Consider the following 23834-nt stretch of genomic DNA (forward strand, 5'->3'; position numbering starts at 1 on the left):
AGAAGGATCGATGACCTTCTCCATTAGAACCCATCGAATAGACGAGAACGTCCCTCAAGGACTGGTCTTTCGGCGAATTTACTAGAAATTCGTCGACGGCTGAAACTGGTTTTTTAACTGAGCGCCGAAATAACTAGAACAGAAAAGATATTAGCAATAAATATGTTTACAGTTTTGAGTCATATGACACGTCATTATTTATCGTAACAGTAGCAAAACTGCGTCGCATATCTCTAAGGCTTCCCGTTTTCTGCTGGCCCTGCCCTCTTCTTGGTTCATCATTATCATTATCCGTTTGTCTCTGTGACGTGTTTATTTCTTCTTGAATGTTATCAATACTGACGTCCATTTGCTCCCTTATACCATGAATTGCTGCTTCAAAATTCTCCAAATCTTTTTTCACTTGAACAGAATCAGTGCATAATTGATGAAAAATAATTTCGACGTGAGGTATTATTTTATTAAAAATAAATAACCAAAATACAAAATGTTTATCCTGGAGCTTTAATTTATAACCATTTGCTTGATTAATGGATGACAAATCAAGTGAAGTACTTTGTATACTGTCCATAACTACAAGGAGGGTCTTTTCTATTTTCATGAACAGTATGAACACCCCGTGATTGAAAATTTCAACGTGTATGGAAAGATTTTGGCATTCTTTAAAACTATAACTAATTAAAATTCACCGGCAACGTCTGTCGTTTCATCGGCAATCACTGCAACATAAAGAGAATTTTCAATTTATTTCTTAATTTCCTCGTGGTAAACATCCAATATGCACTCAAGGAGTTTATTTTGGGTTGTTTTTGAGGTACCTTTAAAAGATTTCTAACTTTGAATATGAACCTTAAAGTCGTTGTCCAATTCGGCGCTAAAATTGACCAGCCAGTAAAATCTTTCTCTTTTCATAGGAGCCGCTATGATATTGACACCAGCAGGTTATCCGCTCCGCAGTGGGTTGCTAGTATCGGTTGTGAGAATTGTATTGCTCACACAGTTGCCAGATTTCATATAATTTATGAAGATAAAAAAAAATACACACAAAATAATTAATAGGCATTAGGATGTTTTAAAGATACAACGTTATGTTTCTGCATAGTTAGCAAGGTAGTTCCATGGCTATATAGCGGGCCGCCACTGTGATAGAACGATTCATTATATACAAAAAGTGCTAATAAACATTTTTGTTCAAAATTATCTCGTCCATATTCCTCAGATACAGATGCTTGGTATACCGCTGGTTTTGGTTCCCCCCACTACGAGAAGGGTTAGGGAGAAACCCTGGGGGGTAGCACTGGCAAACTTTTTTTGCATATTTTTTGGAGTCTCAAAATTGACATTCTCAGCAAAATTCAGGTTGCTCGTATGATTTTTAGAGGTTGAGTTGCGTGAGATAGTACACAAAAAAGTTTCAGCACATAAAGACAATCATAATAATTATAATCTTTCTATTTTTTGGATTTCCTAAAATGAAATACGCAAGTATAAATAAACGTTTAGTACTTTTTCAACCGTGTCTAAAAATTTGGGCCTGCCAATAAATGAGGAAAAACCAAAAAGATCATCTAACGCCCAACAACATATCAGTGATCTTAATATTATCTCTAATTAGAACTGAAATCTAATTTCTTATTAAATTATTATGTTCCCTATATTATTTCTAATACTTCTATAACAAAAAGCGAGTATTTTGCATGCTATATATTTTTAATTAATTTATCATTGGTCTTGTCCAATTTTACGATGATGATGTCCATTTGACGTTTTATTTAATATCTCTAAACTTACGAAGCAACCCTCGCAAATATTTTATTTTACAGCTATATAAAAAAATGGACTTAAGAAGAAATAATATCTACATTTTCTAAGCATCTATTTTTATTTTTAGGTGATCTTTACCCCGACACAAAAATCCCCGATAACATCACAATTACAGATAAAGGTGTGTATTTGCTAGATGTGAAACCCCCACCCTTGCCAAATATGTTGTATATAACACCGCATTAAGTGTGAATTTTTGTTGAAAAGTTTTGTTTTTTTTATATTGTTAATAAGTTATACGAATAACAGAAGTTTACGTTTGAGTTGAATAAGTGTTTTTTCTGCGACCGAAAACTATGACTTATCGGCCGACACGACGATTTTCTGTTTATTGCACATATATTTTTCAGGTAAGTGTATATATATATATATATATATATATATATATATATATATGTATATACATATATATATATATATATATGTATATATATATTTTTTTTTCTAACGACTCTTGGATTTTCTAAAGAAAATAACTCAGTTATTTATGATACTGTAACATCTGGTGACAAAAATACGATGACAGGTACGGCGTCAGGTGTAACCGACAAAAGGAGAAAGTATTCTAATCATAAGAAAATTGACAGAAGCGTCATTAGAAATCATATAGAGAGTTACAACCCAAGTATTGCTCATTACAGAAGAGAACATGCACCAAATCGCCGATACCTCCCAAATGATGTGACCATTCAAAGGATGTATGATGACTTTAGACGAAGTGAAAACTTTTGTGACTGTTCTTACAATTTATACAGAAAAGTTGTTAATGAACTCAATATATCATTCACGAAACTCGGTCGTGAAGAATGTGTCATGTGCTTTAAGTTTAAAGAACATAATAAAGACTACAGTCAGGAAAACTTATCATCAGATTGTTTGGTTTGCGTCTGTTGGAACGTTGGAAGAGCCATATTGCAAAAGCTACAGAATCAAGACAATTATATAAAGAGCATACAAAACTACAGTCTTCCAATGACACAATGTTCTTTTGTGCTGATCTTCAAAAAGTCATCATGTTGCCACGCATGACCAAACCTCTCGCGGTATTGTGGCATGAGGCAATAAGTGGAAGAAAAAAGGAAGACCAGAATGCCTAGAATCCTAAATGCCTTTTACTCGTTTTTTTACCATTTCAAAGATGTAAAACATATTTGTATTTGGCTGGACAATTGCTCGGCACAAAATAAGAACTGGACTTTCTTTACCTTTTTGGTGTATATTGTTAATTATTGCAAGGAGATTTCTGTCGACGCCATTGATATTTTTTATTTCGAACCAGGTCTCACTTTTATGGCTGCTGACTCCTTTCACCATCAGGTAGAATTAGCTATGAAGCATAGTGGAAAAGTGTACGATTTCCAAGATTTTGTTAAGTGTGTTCAGGAAGCAAACTTAGGGAAAGTGGAAACAAAGGATCTTAGTGGTGAGGATCTTTTCGCTTGGAAAGCCAAGCTACACTTCCAAGCCAAAACTTAAGCATCGTGGCAACGATAGCGTTCCGTATCTTACAGACATTGGAAAAATAATAGTTAAGCGAGACAATACAAATCTACTATGTCGTATATTAAACTGATTACCAAGAATCTAATACCAGAGTGCTAAATTTCTTACAAGCTAAATATATCAAGAACTTTCCAATGCCTGAGAAAACTAAAGCAGTAAAAGGATTTAATAAAGCTAAGAAAAAAGAAATAGTTGAACAATTGGGCCCTCCTATGCCATCTAATCGCCGTGGATTATGGTTAACCATTCAATAGTCAGAGGAGCCAGATTTATTAAACACTGACTGACGCTGAATTAGTCATAAAACCAATTTTTCCCTTATGTTACTTAGTTTTAAATTATTTCATAACTTTTTATTCTTAGATATTACACAGTTCTTAAAAACATAAGTTGTATTTTCAATAAACCTTTTATGTTCAGTATGTATAAAATTAATTAATTTTTAAAGTAAAAAGCTTTAACTGCCTATACGAGGGAGTTAGGGCTTCTTAGAATCTGATATGGCAGCATCCAACTTTAAAATAAAAAGCCCTAAATCCATTTTTCTCCTAAAAAATTTAAATATTCTTATGTTAACGTTAAAACCATAATTTTAACATTGAAACAAAACCATTTACACATTAAATTCATTTAAAAATATCAAAACTGTGATGCTGGAGAAAAAATTGGTTTTCCTTGTCTCTTGTAAAATTTTGTTCTTTGGAGATAGGGCTTTTTAGCGTATGAGGGCAGATTAATTCATATCGTGTCGATAAACAAGAAAACAGTGGAACCTGTTTAATTTACTAGTTATTGTTGTTGAAAATAAACTAATTATTCATGAACTTCGTCTGCAGGTGGATGGTTTTCAAAGTTGTCTCGTTCTAAAACTTGTTTAAAATAACTTAATTCTTCAATACTCTTCCAGTTTAAATCATAATGTTTTTCTATCAATTTTCTAATATCAACTGCTTTTTCTTTTTTTACTTGTAAAGTAAATCTTTGCCTTTTAAAGCACATGGTCTTAAGAGATGTATTTATTAAGACCGGTTTCAACATTGGGACTCCTGATATATTGCTACAAAGTATGTAATAATGTTACTCGATCTTTACTTGCTTTATATCTACTTGCAGTTTTTTCATCCTTTGCGATGTAAGTACGGTTAGGCATTTTTTTCCAATAGAGTCCCGTTTCATCAGCGTTAAATACTTGATTGGCACAATAGTCCCCATCTTCAATAATTTTCGCTAGCTTCTGTGGAAATATTTTGATATTATGAAATGCATTTCTTTTCATAAACCCGATTGGTGTTTGGTGACTCTGACTGTTTCATTAACTCATAAAACTGAAGAGCTTTTTCCTGGATTAAATAACCACTTACAGAAATTCTTCTTTGAATTAGTTCCTCAATCCAAATTGCGATGTCTCTTTCGGTTCTTTCTAATAATACATCCCTTGAGTAAGATGAAAATTTGGCGCTTAATTTTGTAGCAGAAATTATAGATTTTCTTACAGCAACTTCATTCTTCTTAATTGCTCTTACTGATAACACGAATCAATACACCAATGAATTGTAACACCCCAATGTAATTCTAAGGGGTGTGCAAGCAGTGGCGCACCCAGAATTTGTCTTAGGGGGGGTTTTGAAATTTTTTTATGCTGCCTCCATGTTGAGTCCCTACAATTTGGGTTTTAGTTTAATTTAAAGTACTAAAGATAGCAGTTCCAAAGATTCAGGTATCTATTATCCTACCTACCAACTAAAACCACCCTCTCTTACTTATGCGCAGTTGACTGTCGCACGTACCGTACTCCGAAAGTGGGATGGCCACTGTAAGGCTAACGACATTTTTGGAACACTCCCTTCTCTTATCTAGATCTTATCTATTGTTCTGAAGCTATTTTCTTGTGGCATTTTAAAGTAATGACTATTTTAATGGGAACAAGCCAAAATTGAAGGTTAAAATAAGGTTATTGACGTTTGACATTAATCGAACTTGTAAATACAATACATTTTGAAGGCGGCTATCGCCGTATTCACGTTCTCCTCCGGGAATCCTCCCGGTGCAAGGCATGCTCCTCCTCCAAACCTGTCGATTCCATCGATCTTCTAATTCCTTCATTTCAAGAGCGTTGAGGTCTACCTCTTTTTTTTCTTCCAGGGGGCTTCGATTTGTGAAGTTTTTGGGGCCAACAATTGTCAGACATTCTCAATTGATGTCCAAACCATTTTGAACCTCTTCTTTCTATTCTGTCAATGACCGTTTCTGTAGCATTCATGTTATTTCTTATAGATTCGTTAGTCTTCCTTTCCTGCCTTGATATTCTAGCACTTCTCAAATAATCCATTTCAACTGTCAACAATCTTCTCTTCTGGTCTGCATTAATTGTCCATACTTCAGAGCCATAGAACAAAGAACTGATTCAACCATGGTTTGCCCTATTCTTTTTTTTTGTTCCTTTTGGAAATGTGGTGATCCCACCATAAGGAGTTCAGACATCCTACAATTTTACGTCCCTGATTACTTCGTGTTTAATTTCGGTTTCTCCCAAGCCGTTCTTAGCAATGAGTGGATCTAAATATTTAAATTTTTTCACTTGTTTGATTTCCATGTCCGCGTCTATCAACACTTCAAACCTTGCATCTGAACTGATAATTAAGTAAATATTCTGTTTTCTTCATGCTGACTTGTGACCCCCATTTTAAATATTCTCTCTATAGACACTTTATCATAAATTCTAGATCATAAGAATCTTGAGCTAGGATGACTTGGTCATCCGCAAAGTTTAGGGAGAACAGTACGTCATTTCCTATGGGGATTCCCATTCCCTGGCAGTAGTTTTTCCAATTTTGGAGGGCTTCCTCAATATATAAATTAAACAGTAAGGGTGACATACTGCATCCTTGTTTTAGTCCTTTAGTTTCTTTTATTGGCTCTGATAGTCTATATCCGATTTTTAGGTAAGTAGTGTTATCCCTGTATACTTCTGTGATTATTCCTAAAAGGTATGGACTAATGTCGAGTTGTTGTTAAGCTTGCCACAATTTAAGTCTTGGAACTGTATTATACGCCTATTCTGGGTCGATGAAGGCTAGATGTACTTCTGTACCAACCGCTATTCTTTTTTATATTAATTGTTGGAGTATAAACAAGTTATCAGTGCAAGATCAAAGATCAAAAATTCAAACGTCAATAAACTTATTTTAACCTTCAATTGCGACTTATTCCCATTAAAATAGTAATTAGATCTTATCTCTGTCATTAGCCCGGTTGGTATTTCTCTTCTTCTTCTTTATTTTTAATGACTGCTTGGATGTAATTGTGAACACTATTCCATCCCTCCGTATTTCCCGTCATCTTTACGATCATCTCTTACAGTCACAGGGTTCATACCTATTTCTTTATACATTCTGTTTCTCTCCACTGTACATCTATTACACTCCAGCATTGTGTGAGTAACAGTGTCGGAATATTCGCAGTATAGGCATTTATCTGCATCTGTCTTTCTGAACCTATGAAGATACGCCCTAAAACAGACAATCTACCCAGTCCCTTAGGCTCGGGATCAGCATCTTTGTTCACTGAGCAACATCTTCCTTGTTGTTCCACTCTTCTTGCCATTTTTCCATTGATCTTTCCCTTTCTTTTTTTTATAGCTGTTTTCAAATGCTTTCTTCTCCCATAGAGATGTCTCTTTTCTTTTCTACTGCTCTAACACATGCAGAGGAACACAACCCGTGATAGTCCACAAGGCCGCCGCAGATACAGTCCTGTAGGCGCATGCTACTCGCAACAGACTCGTTCTGTCTAATTTTGTATAAGCCTAATATTAGGTATCTATATCTAAATATAATGAAAAATATTATTAATTATTGCGTATTTATACAATAATTATTGTGTTCTACATATTTAAAGTGGTAATTTAATTATTCAATCAGCGTTTTGGATTTTTTGTATTGTGTGTGAAAGACAAGTTACATTTTTCTACTATTCTTTATATATTGTTTACTTTATATGCCCTGGGGGGGGGGGGTTAACCCCCAAAACCCCCCCCTGGGTGCGCCACAGTGTGCAAGTCTCTCACACTGGGTTAATCAAATTGCTTGCTTGATCAATTTCTCAAGTGAACAATATCGAAAAAGAAACTTAGTTATAACTATCATGACATACACCGCTGAAACGAGACCAAAACTAGCATAACAAGAAGATTCCTAGAAACAAGTGAAAGGAAAATTCTGAGATGAGTTGGAATGACAACATTCTAATAGGAGAAGCTACAATATTTAAAAAAAAAGGAATATGCCTAGATAAAAGAACAAGAAGAATTTGTGGTTAATTCCCAACTAGTTATTTGATAAAACCTGAGAAGCTATAAGAGTCTCTGAACAATATTATCTCTTTTTATACAAAAATTGTATTCTTTGAAGGTTACTCATATCACATACAATTCCAGAAATTTAGAAATTCTCATTTCGTCGATTCACATATACAAAACAGTCGGTTCTATTTATTTCTGCCGGTGTCGTTTTTATTTTTAAACACATTGCAATACTATATCTCCTCTGTTTATTTATAAATTTCCCAAGCTAATGATCCAAGAACGCACGCATTAAAAAACATTTACTTCAAATTTTTATTTCGAACACTTTATAACATTTTTAATAGAAAAAAAAGATTACTATTAAATACATTATAGTATATACAGGGTACACCAAACCTCCGGTTTTCTTTTGTTACGGCTAAACTATGGAATACAGTGCCGGCAAAAAAATATCTTTACACAGTGAATAAAACAGATAAATCAGGATAATTGTTATATTAATTTTACAAATTAATACTTTGTCATATCACCCTTGTAGTCGATGACAAGCTGGATTCTCTTGGGCATGGATTGAACAAGGTTCAAGAAATATTCTTCTTCCATGGTTACCCACAACCTCTTCAACTACTCTTTCAGCTGATTTATGTTGCTCGGTCGACACTCTTGAACCATATTTTTCATCATTTTCCATGCGTTCTCGATGGCATTAAGGTTGGACAAGTTACCTGGCCATTTCAATACGTTGATGTTGTGATCATTCAAGAACTTTGACATTGTCTTGGCCTTGTGAGCAGGGGCACCATCGTCCATAAAGAATTCACATTCGTGAATTTCCCACAAGTTCAATAAATGTTCTAGAACAGTCACACAGTTGCTTGCCCTCATTGTAACACTCTTAGGCAAAATAGATCTACCATTGACCAACTATTTACAGTTAAAAATACTAGCCAAAGCATGGGAATATGACATGGACATTTACAATCTCTTTGTAGGTTTCAAACAAGCCTATGATTCAATAGATAGAACAATTCTACCTAATATATTGGAAGAACTTGGCATACCATCAAAATCAATACGACTAGTGCAAATGAGAATGACAGAAACAGAAGCACATGTATGTATTCAGGGACGTATCACTGATGCGTTTACGATTACGCAAGGACTGAAACAAGGCGACGAACTGGCTCCAACGCTCTTTAATCTTGTTCTTGAATATGTACAACGCAGCCGACCGTTTCAATTGATAAATTGCCTCCCTTGAAACACCAATATCACGTGCTACGGTAATTACAGAGTCTCCTTTCTCAAGTAACGTTAAAGCACGAACTTTGTCCTGTTGTGTGAGTTTCTTTCGACCCACATTTTTCACTTCAATTTAGAGTTTAACGATCCCAACCTTTACTGAGTAAATAAAAAGAAGTTTAATACTGACTACTCGTACAAAGCCAACTGTCCACTAACTGCCAACAAACACGCAGAATAAACTACAGAAACTAAGCGGTTATTAAACTACAGACAGCCGCCGTCGCAAGTACGTTATCCCCTCTCCCCTCAAATTCTAAACAAGCGCAAACAAAACATATGCAATTTTTCTTCGAATTTGGTGATTTATTTGGCAATGTAAATATTTTTTTGCCGGCACAAAAATGTGTATAACAAAACTGATTTAAAAAAATATTTTCGATTACAGTCAGAACAAGAAAACAAACCAAAGCTGTTTTTTTTAATATAACACCCTGTATATTAACCCTATGGAAATGTATTTCAATTTAATTAGAATGCAAATTGTGTTTGTTTTGTGTCCATATTATATACATTACCAGAAACTACTAAAATAGGAATTAGCTCGTTTTTGTATTGAACGTAACAATTTTACTGAATGTTTCATCAGTTGTTTTAATATATTTCTCTTTTGTTGATTCTTATCCGTCATCATTACTTTGTACAATAAAAACTAACTCAATATTTTGTCTACCTAGTAACTACCATATTTACTTTGTTCCTCGTTCCTGTATAAACAGTTATTTGCAATTTCCCGTGTACAAACCGACGGTCTTTCTTTAATATGCACTCTGATATTACTACTGAAATGTGGTTCATTTAATTAAATTTGTGAAACAGTACACGATGATTCCTGCAATAACAAAACGCCACCAGGTAGTTTTAATAACATTAAATGTGCAGTCAAAATTTATTAAAGGATTTCAATTGTTGTCATGCATTATTAGGCCGGGAATATTCGTTTATCGCTAAACGGTGACCTAATTTCTGAATATTTTAGATGCTGTCAAGCTTTTCGTAAATAGAATACCCCATTTTGTTCAGCAAGGTTCTGAAACTACTGTAATTATAGACAAAAGCTAATGCCAGAAGAAAATTCAGGAATTTATCACAAGTGGATCTTACATCAAACTAAAAAAAGAACCAAACAAATCACTGGAAAACAAAATATTCAAAACACTGTACAAATTTAAGGAATACCTGACAAACTACCAAAGAAAAACATGAACACCACACTACAGCAGGACACCACACTTTTATGGAGTTCCAAATTTCACAAAGATAATGTGTCCCTCAGACTGATTTGTAGCAGCATGGGTTACCCTTGGAGCAGACTGTCAAAGTTTCTCCTAGACGTAACATAATCCATAGCCTCAGTCCCTCTAGCATAGCCATAGTCCCTCTAGCACACAACACGGTGTCCGCAACATCGGCACGGCATTCACCCGATCTCTCCTTCACGTACATTTCTCAGGCATTCTAGCACTTTCTCACTGAGATTGAATTCTTCCCTCCCTAAGCTACATTTCTGTCTTCGGCTTCTGTACGCAATGTAGCTATTCTTCAATAATTTTAAAGTGTTTGTTTGTCCTTGTGTAGTGTAGTGTGTTGTACAATTATATGTTTATGACATTTTATTCTTGTCGGATAGGCCGCAATTGACGAAATGCCTCTGAAGATGATCTAGGGATCGAAAGTACTTGGGCAAGATTAAATTAAACTGTTCTCGATATATGCCTTTTATTTGATCAAAAAACTATTTTTGCTCAAATTAAGTTACACAATCACAACTATGATATAATTTTTTTACACAAACAAAGAACATACAATAAATTCAGCGATTTGCGGTTCTTGGTTCTTTTGAAAGTCACAAAAAAAGTCAAAGTAATCATTATCACAAATTACTAAGAAGCGTTTGATAGGGTGCAGATAGTTGATCTAAGAGAAGATTTCTTTTCGGGAAATTGCGAATAGGGTTCACAGAAGTTCAAATAATGTGTTAAGATGTTATCGGGCAAGGCGTCAAGAAGACCGATCACGAAGATCGAGAGGCACAAGGCGGCACCGAAGAACAACAGAGCGTCAATATCCCTGTCTAAAGTTGATGGATTTAAGAAACCGCTTCTCCACATGGAAGACCAATTGAGATACGAGCAATTTCTTAGCCAAATTCGCAGTTTTGATCATTATTAAATTTTTCATATACGAAAAACAATACTATATTTTTCGCTGTATAAAATCCAAAATTACCACCCCCAATGTCAAATTATTACCTAAGGCAACCCTTAGTAATAACTTCCTCTACCGAAGTATACACATTCTTGGACAATGCAACAAAAAATGTCTCTTTCTTGACTGTTGGCTTCCGTAGACAACAGACGCTTTTTCCGTCTCTCTTAGAGAACGACTACTCACAAAACAACAGTATCATGTATACCAACGCCTTAATTGTACACTCATCTTAAATGGTGCAGAGAACGATTGGCTTGGGATCATTGACGGAAGGGGGTTGTCTTTAGTGATAAATCTCGATTCTGTTTAGGGATACATGATAGCCGAGCTAGGGTCAAAAGACGATTTTTGTTTGTAAATTTTGCTACCCTGTACAAAATATTTTCAAAATATAATAAATAATAATGGCTGTTCTGATTTCTATGTTACTTAATATATTTTGCTAATTAAACCTTTTAGTTTTCTTCTTAAAACTTATGTCTCTTGTGTTAATAGCACATTTTGCGGATTATTTTTTAAATATTTTCAAAATCTCAAATCAATAATCTTAGCGCAAAAGAATTCTTTTTAGAAAATCATCATATCCTGGACTATATTAAATTTCGTGAAATACAAGCACGGGTTAAGGAGCTTCATCAGCATACAAGAAAACGTAATTTTACAAAGTTTGACGAGTGTAAAACTAGGATTACTTTGTACCTAGTGAAAAACTAGCAAAACTTAAAGGAAACTTTCTAAATTTAGGGAGATATTCTCCTACTCCATAATATGTTAGAGAGCATAATCAGAAAATACAACAATGGGCAATATGCCTAGAATATCTCGTTCAATTTAACAATTATTTATTTATGTGTTGACGTTTTAACAGTAGTATAGTAGTTACAAAAAAACCAATTAAAACTTACCATAAAACGTAAACTAGTCCATTTGGGAAGACGTGGGGTGGACTAATATATGTTTTATGGTAAGTTTAGTTTTGTAGTTTTTTTTGTAACAGTTTTGATAAAGACATGGAATACCTGTCGAAACGTCAACTCATGAATAAAACAAAAACTTTTAATAATATCATCTAGTTTTAAGTGAACCTATTACTAAGAAAGTTTTTTCAAAAAATAAACTAAGAGTCAAGAAATTAAATAAACTGTATATATTAGAAGGGGTTGCTCTCGGGGGAACCTGTAACCCCTAGAGAGCGCGTCCCCAGGTGGCGGATAGGGGAATGCCCCACCCGGTTTACCGGTGGGTAGGAGAGCAATAAAATACCTCCCGTGGATCAACAGGTAATTCACCGAATGATTGCCGGTATAAGCGATCCCACCATTTACTGGCCAACGGCTTCGGGCGGATGAGCTAGTATGTGGAATGGCACTCTTTTGTCCTGAGATTGAGAAATCGGTCTCGAAGGCGGATGAACCAAGGATGGTCAACGGCGGAAGGATGCAAAAGGGAACGGGGAACACTGCATAGAGTACCCCTAGTTAAGTGTGTACACCAAATTATTATGGTGTACACCAAAAATACTGAAAACCATACTGATCATGGGAATAGGATACTAAAATCCGGCAGAGTGAGAGAAACACTACAAGGCTCACTTGGTCGTAAACATGCGAAATCCTTGTACAAGAGCGCAGAAACCAACAAGTTTAAGAGTTACAATGTGGAATGTTAAAAGTTTGTTCTCTATAGGAAAACTGGATAATGTTGAACAAGAAATGATTAGACTAAACATCGATGTTTTAGGAATCAGCGATACACAATGGCCAGGATCTGGGAAATGTTCAACACGAAATGATGGCGTATTTAATTACTCCGGAATCGACAACAACACCCATCGTTCCGGAGTTGGAATCATCATTTCAAAGAAATGGAAAAACTCTCTGATTACCTGTACTCCTTATTCAGAGCGCTTAATATTAATACAAATTAAAGAAAGACATAACTTAATAAATCTTATTCAAGTCTATGCACCAACAGCAGATGAAGATGACAATGAAATAGAACAATTCTACAACGATTTAGAAGAAATGCTGAAAACAATAAAAAAGCAACACATTAACATAATAATGGGCGATCTTAATGCCAAGATGGGTCAAGGTAAGGTAGGAGAACAAGTAGGAAACTATGGACTTGGAAACAGAAATGACAGAGGAGATTGATTGATTCAATTTTGCCAAAGCGAAGACTTCGTTATAACAAACACCTTTTTCAAATTATCTCCTCGACGGTTATATACATGGACATCTCCACAACATACCAAAGAAAAAATAGTGAGAAATCAAATAGACTACATTATGATAGCAAGGAGGTATCGTAATGCTGTTAAATGTACTAAGACGTACCCAGGAGCTGATATAGGCTCAGATCATAATCCGGTAGTTACTGTGATAGAGGCGAGACCAAAAAAGATTAGAAGACCGCTCAGAAAGGCACTAGATTTAAATAAACTTAGAAACAAAAATATACGACAAGAAACAGGAGAAGAAATAAATGAAAACCTACGTTCAGTGCAGCAACAAATTAACGATACAAATAACGTTAACCAAAAATTAAAGTACATAAATACAGCTATACAAACAGCAGGAAAGAATCATCTTACAAAAACAACAACAAAGAATAAGGGGTGGATGACACAAGATATACTAGACTTGATGGAACAAAGAAGAAAGATGAAGAATTACCTAGACAAATACAAAGAAATAAACAAACACATAAAAAAGATAATAAAAGAAGCCAAAGAGGCGTGGATTAAAGAACAGTGTAAGAAATGGAAACCTATGAGAAAAAGTACGATGCGTTCAATATGCACAAAAAAGTAAAAGAGATAACAGGAAGCATAAAGAAATGCCAAATAGGTAAACTTAAAGACAAATATATATAGATAAATACCTGAATGAATTATTTGAAGGCGATAGAAACAACTTAACTCAGATAATCAATGCAACTGGGCCAGACATCTTGAAAGAAGAAGTAGAATACGCAATAAGAAACGCTAAAAATGGAAAAGCAAATGGAACTGATGAAATTCCTACAGAACTATTGAAGCTTTTGAATGATAAATCCGTAACCATAATATTACATCTATTCAATACAATATACAGTACTGGTATAATACCTCAAGAATGGTTGCTGTCTACGTTTGTCACCATACCGAAGAAAACTAAGGCACTGAAATGTTCAGATCATCGAACAATCTCCTTGATGAGTCGTCTACTTAAAACATTTCTTAGAGTCATTCACAACCGAATCTATCAAAAGTTAGATATCGATATTAACGATACACAGATGGGATTCAGGAAAGGATTAAGTACAAAAGAAGCTCTCTTTGCCTTAAACGTTCTAACACAGAGATGTCTAAATGTTAACCAAGAGGTACACGCCTGCTTTATAGACTTTGAAAAGGCCTTTGACAAAGTACGCCACAATAAACTCAAATAAATCCTGGAGGGTAAGAACATCGACACCAGAGACATACAAATAATATTAAATCTGTACTGGAATCAGCGAGCTAATATAAAAATAGAAGACCAAACATCGGACGAAATAGAAATACGTAGAGGATTAAGACAGGGTTGTATATTGTCACCGCTCTTGTTTAATATCTACAGCGAACAAGTATGCCAAGAAGCTCTCTCACATGCAAACGAAGGGATAATAGTCAATGTGTACCCTCTTGATGATCGATTGAAGGTTACACAAAGAACGGTACTAGGCTCGGGCTTCAGTCTGGTAGAGGTATCTTGGTCGGGGTTCTTGTTACAGCTCAAATATCACGGATCAATTAAGGAAGTACTTACGACACAAAGACAAGAAGTTAGAAGAGAAGATAAGAGATAAGAGAAGAAAAGTTATTTGGGCACCACCCTATTTTTAGAGGAACAGGGAAACCTTAAGGCATAGAGAATACGATAATGAGAAAGATAAGATACAGTTAAGATACGCGAGAATAAAATAAACCGTGAGAGAAAAGGTATCTTGATCGTGCGGTACACACTCAATATTTCGACACAGATACACTAATTATACGATAAAACAAATAACATAAATCAGTAAAAATGCCTGAAAGAGATACACCATGCACAATAATATATATTCACATCATAACAATAAAAATAAAAAGCAAAAGGTTCGTCAACAAAATTATATTGAGGTATATAAAAAAATACACTATAACAATCTTTACGGCACAGTTAGATGACACGAGATAAGTGATTGATTAATTTATAATCGAATAAAAACAAAAAATATTTTTTTGGGAAAATAATTCTGCATAACGTAGTATTCTCAAGGATAGAAGAAAGCAAGGGACATTATAATAGTCAATATTCGTCAAACAAATTATTATTATGCCTTGAGAACACTTAAACGTTTACCAAAAATTTTTTTATTGAATGTGATCACCTCAAATCTATATATGAAATTTAACATAAATATACCCTACATTAATATAAAAGAAATGGTCTGTAATTTATACATATATTGTATCGTAGGTTCAAACTCATAATAGTTCGTTCCGTTTAACCATAAACAGCAAGGTCACTAAACTAAACGTTATAAATCAAATTCTTACGGTTTAGGTATCAAAGTTGAGCTTTAGTCAATAAAATTTACTACTCACAATTAATATGCCACAGGTGGATACAGATAGTGGCGTTAGGCCTTCAATAAAGTCACTTGACACTTGGTCCTCGGCAACAGGTAGCTACAGCAACGAATTACGGTTTTCAATCCGTCTCGGGTTGATTTCGGCAGACGAGAAGATAAACAGCCAAACAGGAATAGCACAGGTAATAATCGGTAGTAGAGATGAATGATGAATAATGCACAATGAATAGTGAATATTAAATAATGGCTAATGGCTAATGGCTAATCGTTAATGGCTAATGGTTAATGGCTAATGGTTAATCGGCAAACAGAAGTGACCTCGTTCCTTCGAAGTGGAACACGTCTGTTGGACAAAAGAGAAAATATTTAATATAGGACTCACTGTGTAAAGATAAATAAGGGTGAATTGAAAATCCACTTACCGCCGATTGTCGAAGATAAGACCGCTTGCCACAGGAACCAACTTGGAAATGAATATCGGATTGTGAATTTAGAAGGGCTTAGACAAGCGAAGGTTGAAAATAGGGAAGGGATATTGGCTGAAGGATGCCACGCGAAATTGACATTAAATAACCGGGATATTGGGGTTCATTTTCGTAGCGTTTACCAATAGAAAGTAAAGTTTCTACGAAAAACAACTCTTCTGATTTTCTGAGAAGGTAGCTCGGAGATTTCACAATAGGTCCTTTTTCCTTTGTTATTAGGAAAGATTTTTATGTAGCAAAACAAGATAAAAAGAAGAAGAAACATTTGGCGAAGTTATTTCTTTGTTAAAAAAAGGCGTAACAAAACGAAGGTATGCAGGCATGGGCGGCGTGAAAATAGTTTATTAAAGGGAATAATTTAAAGAAATTATGAACATGCTTCACAGCCCTTTCCACGATGTAAACTGGGTGTACTGAGTTTGCATCGGAACTGTGAAACAAGGAAGCATGGGAGAACTATCGTAAAGACAAGTTGAGAAAAACAAGGAAAGTTTACGTTACTACGATAACACATACGTACAATATGACCAAGTAACATTATAACATAACATAAACGATACACTAAATAGTATCTATCTAACACAATAGACAAAACATAAAAGTAATTCTACAAGTTTTACAAAAGTTATAAAGGTATATGCTTAATAATTATAATTTTTACAAAAGGTATGAAAGTACAAGCTTAATGAATTTATTTAACCTATATAATATTTTTATACAACTATGTTAATATATACACTTATGTGTCAAAAGGTATAAGAGGGTATCCGCTCGATATTGTTACAGCAAAATAGGACACGTAAGGCAAACAAGGCAATATGGAGATCGTTAAACAATGAGCGAGAGAGTGAGTTCGTCGCGAGATTGTTAACGTGAGGCACCTTGGTTTAAATAACACTGTATCAATAGATAGTCCGAGTATTTTGCTTAGATATCATCACTAGAAAGATAGACTTAACCTAGTTTCAGTGGTGTAAGAAGATAGCTAAAAATCCATATAACGGTACTTATTGAAATATAAGCGGTAATAATAGACGATTAATATGCCAACGTTTTTCGTAACCCGGCATAAAGGTAATAAGACTAATGTTAAGTTTTGGTTAGGTAGGTAGGGAGTTTGTAACTAACAAGGAGAATTGTAATGAGGATTTGCGTACTTAGTATCTCTTAATGATTATCAAAAGTCTATGCAGTATTAACAAGAGATTGAGATTTAATAGAGTTAAAAATTATATTTCAGTAATGTGGTTGCAAAAACCCGAGGTTTAGGAGCAGGGGGTACATATGGTACATAATTTTTCAGGTGCACATAGGGTATTTATTCTGGTATTGATGGGACTAACCTCTTAGGCACCAAAATTAACACTAAGAGAGTCATTTAATTGGCCTCATTCCGGTTGAAGAACGACTGAATTCTTACCACAGATGGTCAATAGAAACTAGGATCCAGATACTATTTTCGGCGAGTCAACTGGCGAACGTCCGCTAACATCAGTCCTAGCCTTCCTCAGTGCCTAGTATCTCTGGCAGATGCTGATCTCTATGACGAAAAGGGGTAGAGAAGATGTTATTTCTATGTTGGGTCTCACATCAAAAGTTAAACCAAGTAGGAAAGAGAGTACTACACGATTTGGGAATTCTAAACACGACAGAGATGTCACAGCCGGACAGTGTGTTTAGGGATTTAGGGGAAGTCTTGTTAGAAACGCTGTATCAGTAAAGATAAGGTATAAGGCAATTGTACTTTTTAGAAGGTAAAGGCAAGAAAATCTTAGGTTTTCTTAAATAAGGTAGTCCTTAATTATTCCATTTGGAGTCAAGGTAGTTTTATTCAAGATACGATATGTTTCCAATTTTCTTTGGAAGGTAAGGTGTGTTTCTAACAGATAAGGTACCCTTCAATTTTCATTTGAAGGTAAGGTAAATCTTTTCCAATTTTTGTTGGAAGATAAGGTATATTTTCAACAGATAAGGTACCCTTCAATTTTCATTTGAAGGTAAGGTAAATTTTTCGTTGGAAGGTAAGGTATATTTCCAACAGGTAAGATATCCTTACATTTTTATTTGAAGATAAGGTAAAAATTTTTAAATAAAGGTAACACGATAAGATTTCTTCGCTTGTAAGGACTACAGCACAGCCTATATAACGATTATTTTATCAACGCAATGAGGTAAGGTGTGTTATAAGATAGGACGAAAAATTTAAGGTAAATCGCATGACGTCGAAAGTAAAAATAAAGACATAGATAAGTAGAAATCAAAGCAATTAAGACTAACCATGAATTATAGGGGTCTCAACAAACATCAATTTACATGGACAGGTAAGATACATCGGTAGAAAGACATGAGAGGTGTTTTCACGAATCTTGTTACAACAATGTATGTATGAGTGTCAGATAAGAAATAGTAGGAAATAGTAAAATAACCGTTTTTACTACAGACGTATTATAACATATATAGATATGGGAGGTAAAAGTTCCTAGTCAATAAAGTTAGATGTGGGCGTTAGACGACAGTTACAAAAGGTATAATATATATATTTCTAGCATGGTAAATAGTTATTCTTGCTCATTTTCTGAGACTTCGGAATCAAAAGAGTCACTATAACACGGCTTTAAATCTTTTATATGCCAGCGTCCAGCATTAGTACCATCTTCGTTTTTTATTTGATACACCAGACGAGAGAATTTTTTAGATATTGTACCCTTGACATACTTGGGAGCAAGCTTAGACATGAAACGTTTTGGAGCACTACTAAGAACAATATTTTTGCGCCACACGGTATCACCAACAGAAAATTGAACATCTCGTTTGCGGAGATTATAGTATTTGGCATTTCTTTCATAGGCTTTAGATAGGTGGGTTTGGACTTCCTTGAAGACAGTTGACAATCCAGTTATTTCAGAGGCATATTCGTCTCTGTTACCGGGAGAGAATTCGATATTTTGGAGCTGGTCATAGGGACGATTATAATAATCTCCTAATAAGGGAACGTTGCGGGCAAAATTCAGAAAAGCTGGGGAGTGTTGAGTAACTTCATGGCGGGCGGTATTAATAGCTTGTTGAATTTTAAAAATTTCTCTATCCCATTCGGAATGTTCGGTAATATAGCTGCGAATAGCGGTACAAATGGTACGATTACTTCTTTCTACGAAGTTGCATTGGGGGGAATAAACGGCAGTGAACCAGATTTTTTGAACTCTGTATTCATGACAAAGATTCTTAAGAATTTTGCTATTAAAATTAGAGGCATTGTCGCATATGATGTGTTGGGGAACACCGAAAGTTAAGAAAACATTATTTTCTAGGAAGTTAGCGACATTCTGAGCGGTAGCTTTGCGTAGGGGTTGTATTAACGTATATTTAGAGAACCAGTCAGTCACGACGAGTAACCAAGAGAAACCTTTTTTACTGCGCGTGAGGGGACCGATAAAATCAATAGCAATTATTTGCCACGGGAACTCGGCTTTCTTCTGATTTCCCATTAAACCCATTTGAGGAACATTTGGAGCTTTCTGTGCTCCACAGACTTGGCAAGAACGAACGTATTTGAGGACGTCTCTCCTCATCTTCGGCCAGTAAAATCTCTCTTTGACCCGGGATAAAGTTTTAAAATAGCCTAAATGGCTACAAGTAGGAGGTTCATGACAGGATTTGAGAACGTCGTGTTTCTGGGGAGAAGGTACTAAAATTTTCCATTCTATTTCGTTAGATTTAAAAGGTAGACAGGTAGGTACATACTTATAAACATATTCATTTTCTACTTTCCATTGGGGGAAGTTATCTGGATTAGCGATAATTTTTGACCGTAAGTTATCATACCAGGGCTCGATTCTATTTAGATCAACATCGAGAGAAGCTAATTCGGGACTTACAGGAGTTTCGTCCAGAGGGACTTGTTCGTGCATTCTACTGAGTGCATCCGGTACTTTATGGCAGGATCCCTTTCGGTGAACAAGAGTAAAGTTATGTTGTTTGAGGCGCATGGCCCAACGACAAAGACGACCAGAGGGATTTTTGAGGGTAGTCAACCAGAGAAGGGAATAGTGGTCAGTGATGACGGTGAACTTGGTTCCTTCAACGTACGGACGAAATTTTTCAATGGCGAAAAGGACGGCAAGGCACTCACGTTCTGTGACAGAGAAATTTCGCTCGGCTTTAGTCAGAGATCGACTAGCGTAACATATAACTTGTTCGCTATCATCTAATTTTTGCGTCAAAACAGCTCCAACTCCAGTATCACTGGCGTCGGCTTGAACGACGAAGGGTTTCGAAAAATCTGGTTGAACCAGTACGGGGGCAGATACTAAGGCTTGCTTGATTAAGATAAAAGACTTTTCAGCTTCAGGATTCCAAGTAATGGTTTGTTTCTTTTCTTTTCCTTTACCCTTTAGGAGATCGTTTATTGGAGAGACAAGGGTAGAGAAATTTTTAATAAAACGGCGGTACCAAGAGCAAAGTCCAATGAAGCGTTTAATTTCGGTAGTGTTTGTAGGTCTGGGATAGGTTATCATAGCAGATATTTTTTCGGGGTCCGACCGAAGAGAATTATCACCAACGATATAACCGAGAAACTTAAGGGAAGTTTTGAAGAACTCGCATTTATCTACGTTAATGGTAAGATTTGCGTCCTTTAGCTTTTCTTTAACTTTAGAAAGAAGAGAGATATGTTCTTCAAAGGTAGGGGAACATACTATTATATCGTCAAGATAACAAAAAATAAAGGGTTCGAATTCAGGTCCGAAAATTGCATCTACTAGACGTTGTTGTGTTTGTGCTGAATTACACAAACCGAAAGGCATAACGGTAAATTGGAATAACCCTCGACCTACTACGGCGAAAGCAGTTTTTTCACGAGATGATTTTTCCAAGGGGATTTGCCAGAAAGCTTTCTTAAGATCAATAGACGAGATAAATTTTGCACCTCGTAAAAGAGAGAGGATCCTATCGATATTTGGAAGCGGGTAGGTGTCATGTTTAGTGACATCGTTTAAAGTACGACCATCAAAACAAAAACGAAATTCGTCATTTTTCTTCCTAACCAACAAAACGGGTGAACACCAAGAACTACAACTGGGTTCTATCACACCTAGCTGGAGCATTGAATCTAGTTCTTTATTTAAGATATTCGACATATATGGAGACATAGGGAAAGGACGTCGCTTGAATGGTTTTGAGTCGCCTGTATCTATTGTCATTTGAATTTTATTTGTGCGGCCTATACCTTCAGCGCTACTAACTTCGTTAAAGTTATTAATAATTTTGTTCGCTAAGGTACGGTCGGTTGGACTAAGAGATTCTAACGAACAAAGATGCGGGAAGATAGCTTCTGGATTGGCCATAGGAAAAGGATGATTTGGTTTGTCGGACTTAGTATTCCATTGGTTGGTATTAAAATCAATTGAGAGACAAAATTGTTCAGCAAAATTACTTCCAAGGATAAAAGAACACGGTAAAGAAGGCACTACAAGGCATTGAATTACTCTAAAGACATTATCGGCAAGAATAGGTAAATCTATGAGACCAGTTACTTTTTTATTGGAACCGTCTGCTAGAGAAACTGTCGAGTTAACGGATTTATTTATTGGAATTTTATTTTGATTAAGAAAAGCGAGACCTTGTTGTCCGGCACACGTAATGGAACAACCGGTATCCAATAGTACAGTAAAATCTTGATTGTAGATATTTACAGATATGTAGGGTCTTTTATCAGTCTTTTTAGAGATCACAAGGGGACAGACTTTATTATGAGAAGGAAGACGATAGAAGTTTCTAACTTCCGTAAGGTAATTTTTCCACTCATTTTCGGTCAAGCGGTAGGAGTTTCTATGCGAAAAGTCTCGGTTCTTATTCCATTGTTTTCGCTGACGGGAGTTAAAGGTACTTCGGTGAGATGTAGGAGAACGGTAATCTCGAGGTAAATTATTCTGAATTCTATTTGAAGAATAACTGGAGGATCGGGAGATATCGGACTTTTTGGGATGTCTGGGAATAGAATAGCCGATAGTATTTATTCCGTACGTTAGTTTTTTGGAGGATTACAATTTGTACATTGTGGGAAGGTAACTTGAGATTTTCCACATCGATAACAAAATATTTTCCTCGGACGACGACATTCACGGTGACTGTGTCCTTTGCCTTGGCAATTCCAACACGCAGTGGAAGAGTTTGGCTTAGAAGTTAAGGGAGGTACGTAATTCTTGCCTAGAGAACGGTTCGTGGGAAAGGTATTACTAGAAAAATTATTTCTAGACTGAAAATGTCTCGGAGGGTTTCTCTGGGCATCCCTTTGGTTTTCTACGCTAGAAATAGAAAGAGAGTCACGTTTGAAAACTGAGGCAGCATTTATTTCGACGGTATTAATGAGAGAAGATAATTGGTCTACGGTATCCACCGTACTAGTGGCTATCATAGTAGAATATTCCGGTAGGAGATTTGAACGAATATAAGAGATTATGGTTTTTTCGGAGGGCTGTCTCGGTAATCTCTTTATTAAATTAAGTATGTCTGCTTGATACAGAACGAAAGGTTCATTTTTTCTTTGCTTACGGCTTTTGATCTGATCCCACAGTTCGTCTTCATAGCCATGCGGAAGGAATGTGAATTTAAGTAATTCGACCAGTTGTGGCCAAGAGGTAAGTTTAGGTTTAACGCTGCTAAACCATTTAGCTGCGTTACCTGAAAAAAATTCCACGGCAGATCGGAAAAGTATCGCATCGGGAATATCACGCGATTCAGCAAGATTTTGAATTTTTTCCAAGACACTAAATAGATGCTTAGGATCACCGGAAAATTTAATATTCCAATCACCTACATTGACAGGAGTATTAACATGGACGATAGGGTTAATGGCTGGCATAGGAGCTTGTGAAGTTAAAGGTATATATGCAAGATTCAAGTCGGTAGTGATTATTTTATCATCTAGGTTTGCTTCTAACAGAAGGCAGGTAGAGATAGCTTCGTCTTTAAAATTCGATTCCACAGGTTTCTGTGGATCTGGGGTTAGACGTTGTAGTCTTAGGGAAAGATGCAATAAATGGGCCTTTGTTCTTTTGTAGACAGAATCACTAGGGTTTCCTTCAAATTCAGAAATAAGATTTTCGACTTCGGAAAAGATAGTTTCGATCTGGCTTGATTCATCTTCAAAGATAAGGGGATTTTCCGTTAGATCGATAATCGGAGTGGCTTTCTGAAGGGCTTTCTTAAGGATAGATTTTTTTTCGGAAAGAGTTCTATTTGACTTAATACCTCTGATTTTCAGTTCGTAATCGATCTGATTTACCTTGAGATAAGAGATAACAGAAGAATCCATTTTTAAACTCGTTTAGATAAAAAATAGTCGAGAGAAGAGAAGATACTTATATTTGAAGACTGCGTTGCGGTGCTATTTTTTACCATTTAGCTACCACATTGGACGATATTTTCTTGCTGTTAGCTACCACATTGGGCGCCATTCTTTTCTGTGTACCCTCTTGATGATCGATTGAAGGTTACACAAAGAACGGTACTAGGCTCGGGCTTCAGTCTGGTAGAGGTATCTTGGTCGGGGTTCTTGTTACAGCTCAAATATCACGGATCAATTAAGGAAGTACTTACGACACAAA

General features: G+C 35.6%; 1 protein-coding gene across 2 annotated transcripts in view; it reads left to right on the top strand.

Annotated features, from left to right (window-relative positions):
* MCU (mitochondrial calcium uniporter) overlaps positions 1 to 23834 on the top strand; it is a 507649-nt gene that overhangs the window by 88412 nt on the left and 395403 nt on the right. Inside the window, exon 3 of one of the 2 annotated variants that reach the window (XM_072545099.1) lies at positions 1892 to 1945. The exons of the other annotated variant lie outside the window; for it this stretch is intronic. Within the exon in view, the coding sequence (XP_072401200.1) occupies positions 1892 to 1945 (54 nt within the window). The remainder of the gene's footprint in view (positions 1 to 1891; positions 1946 to 23834) is intronic. 2 annotated transcript variants of the gene reach the window in all.

This window comes from Diabrotica undecimpunctata, chromosome 9, assembly GCF_040954645.1.
Source record: "Diabrotica undecimpunctata isolate CICGRU chromosome 9, icDiaUnde3, whole genome shotgun sequence".
Taxonomy (NCBI): Eukaryota; Metazoa; Arthropoda; class Insecta; order Coleoptera; family Chrysomelidae; genus Diabrotica; species Diabrotica undecimpunctata.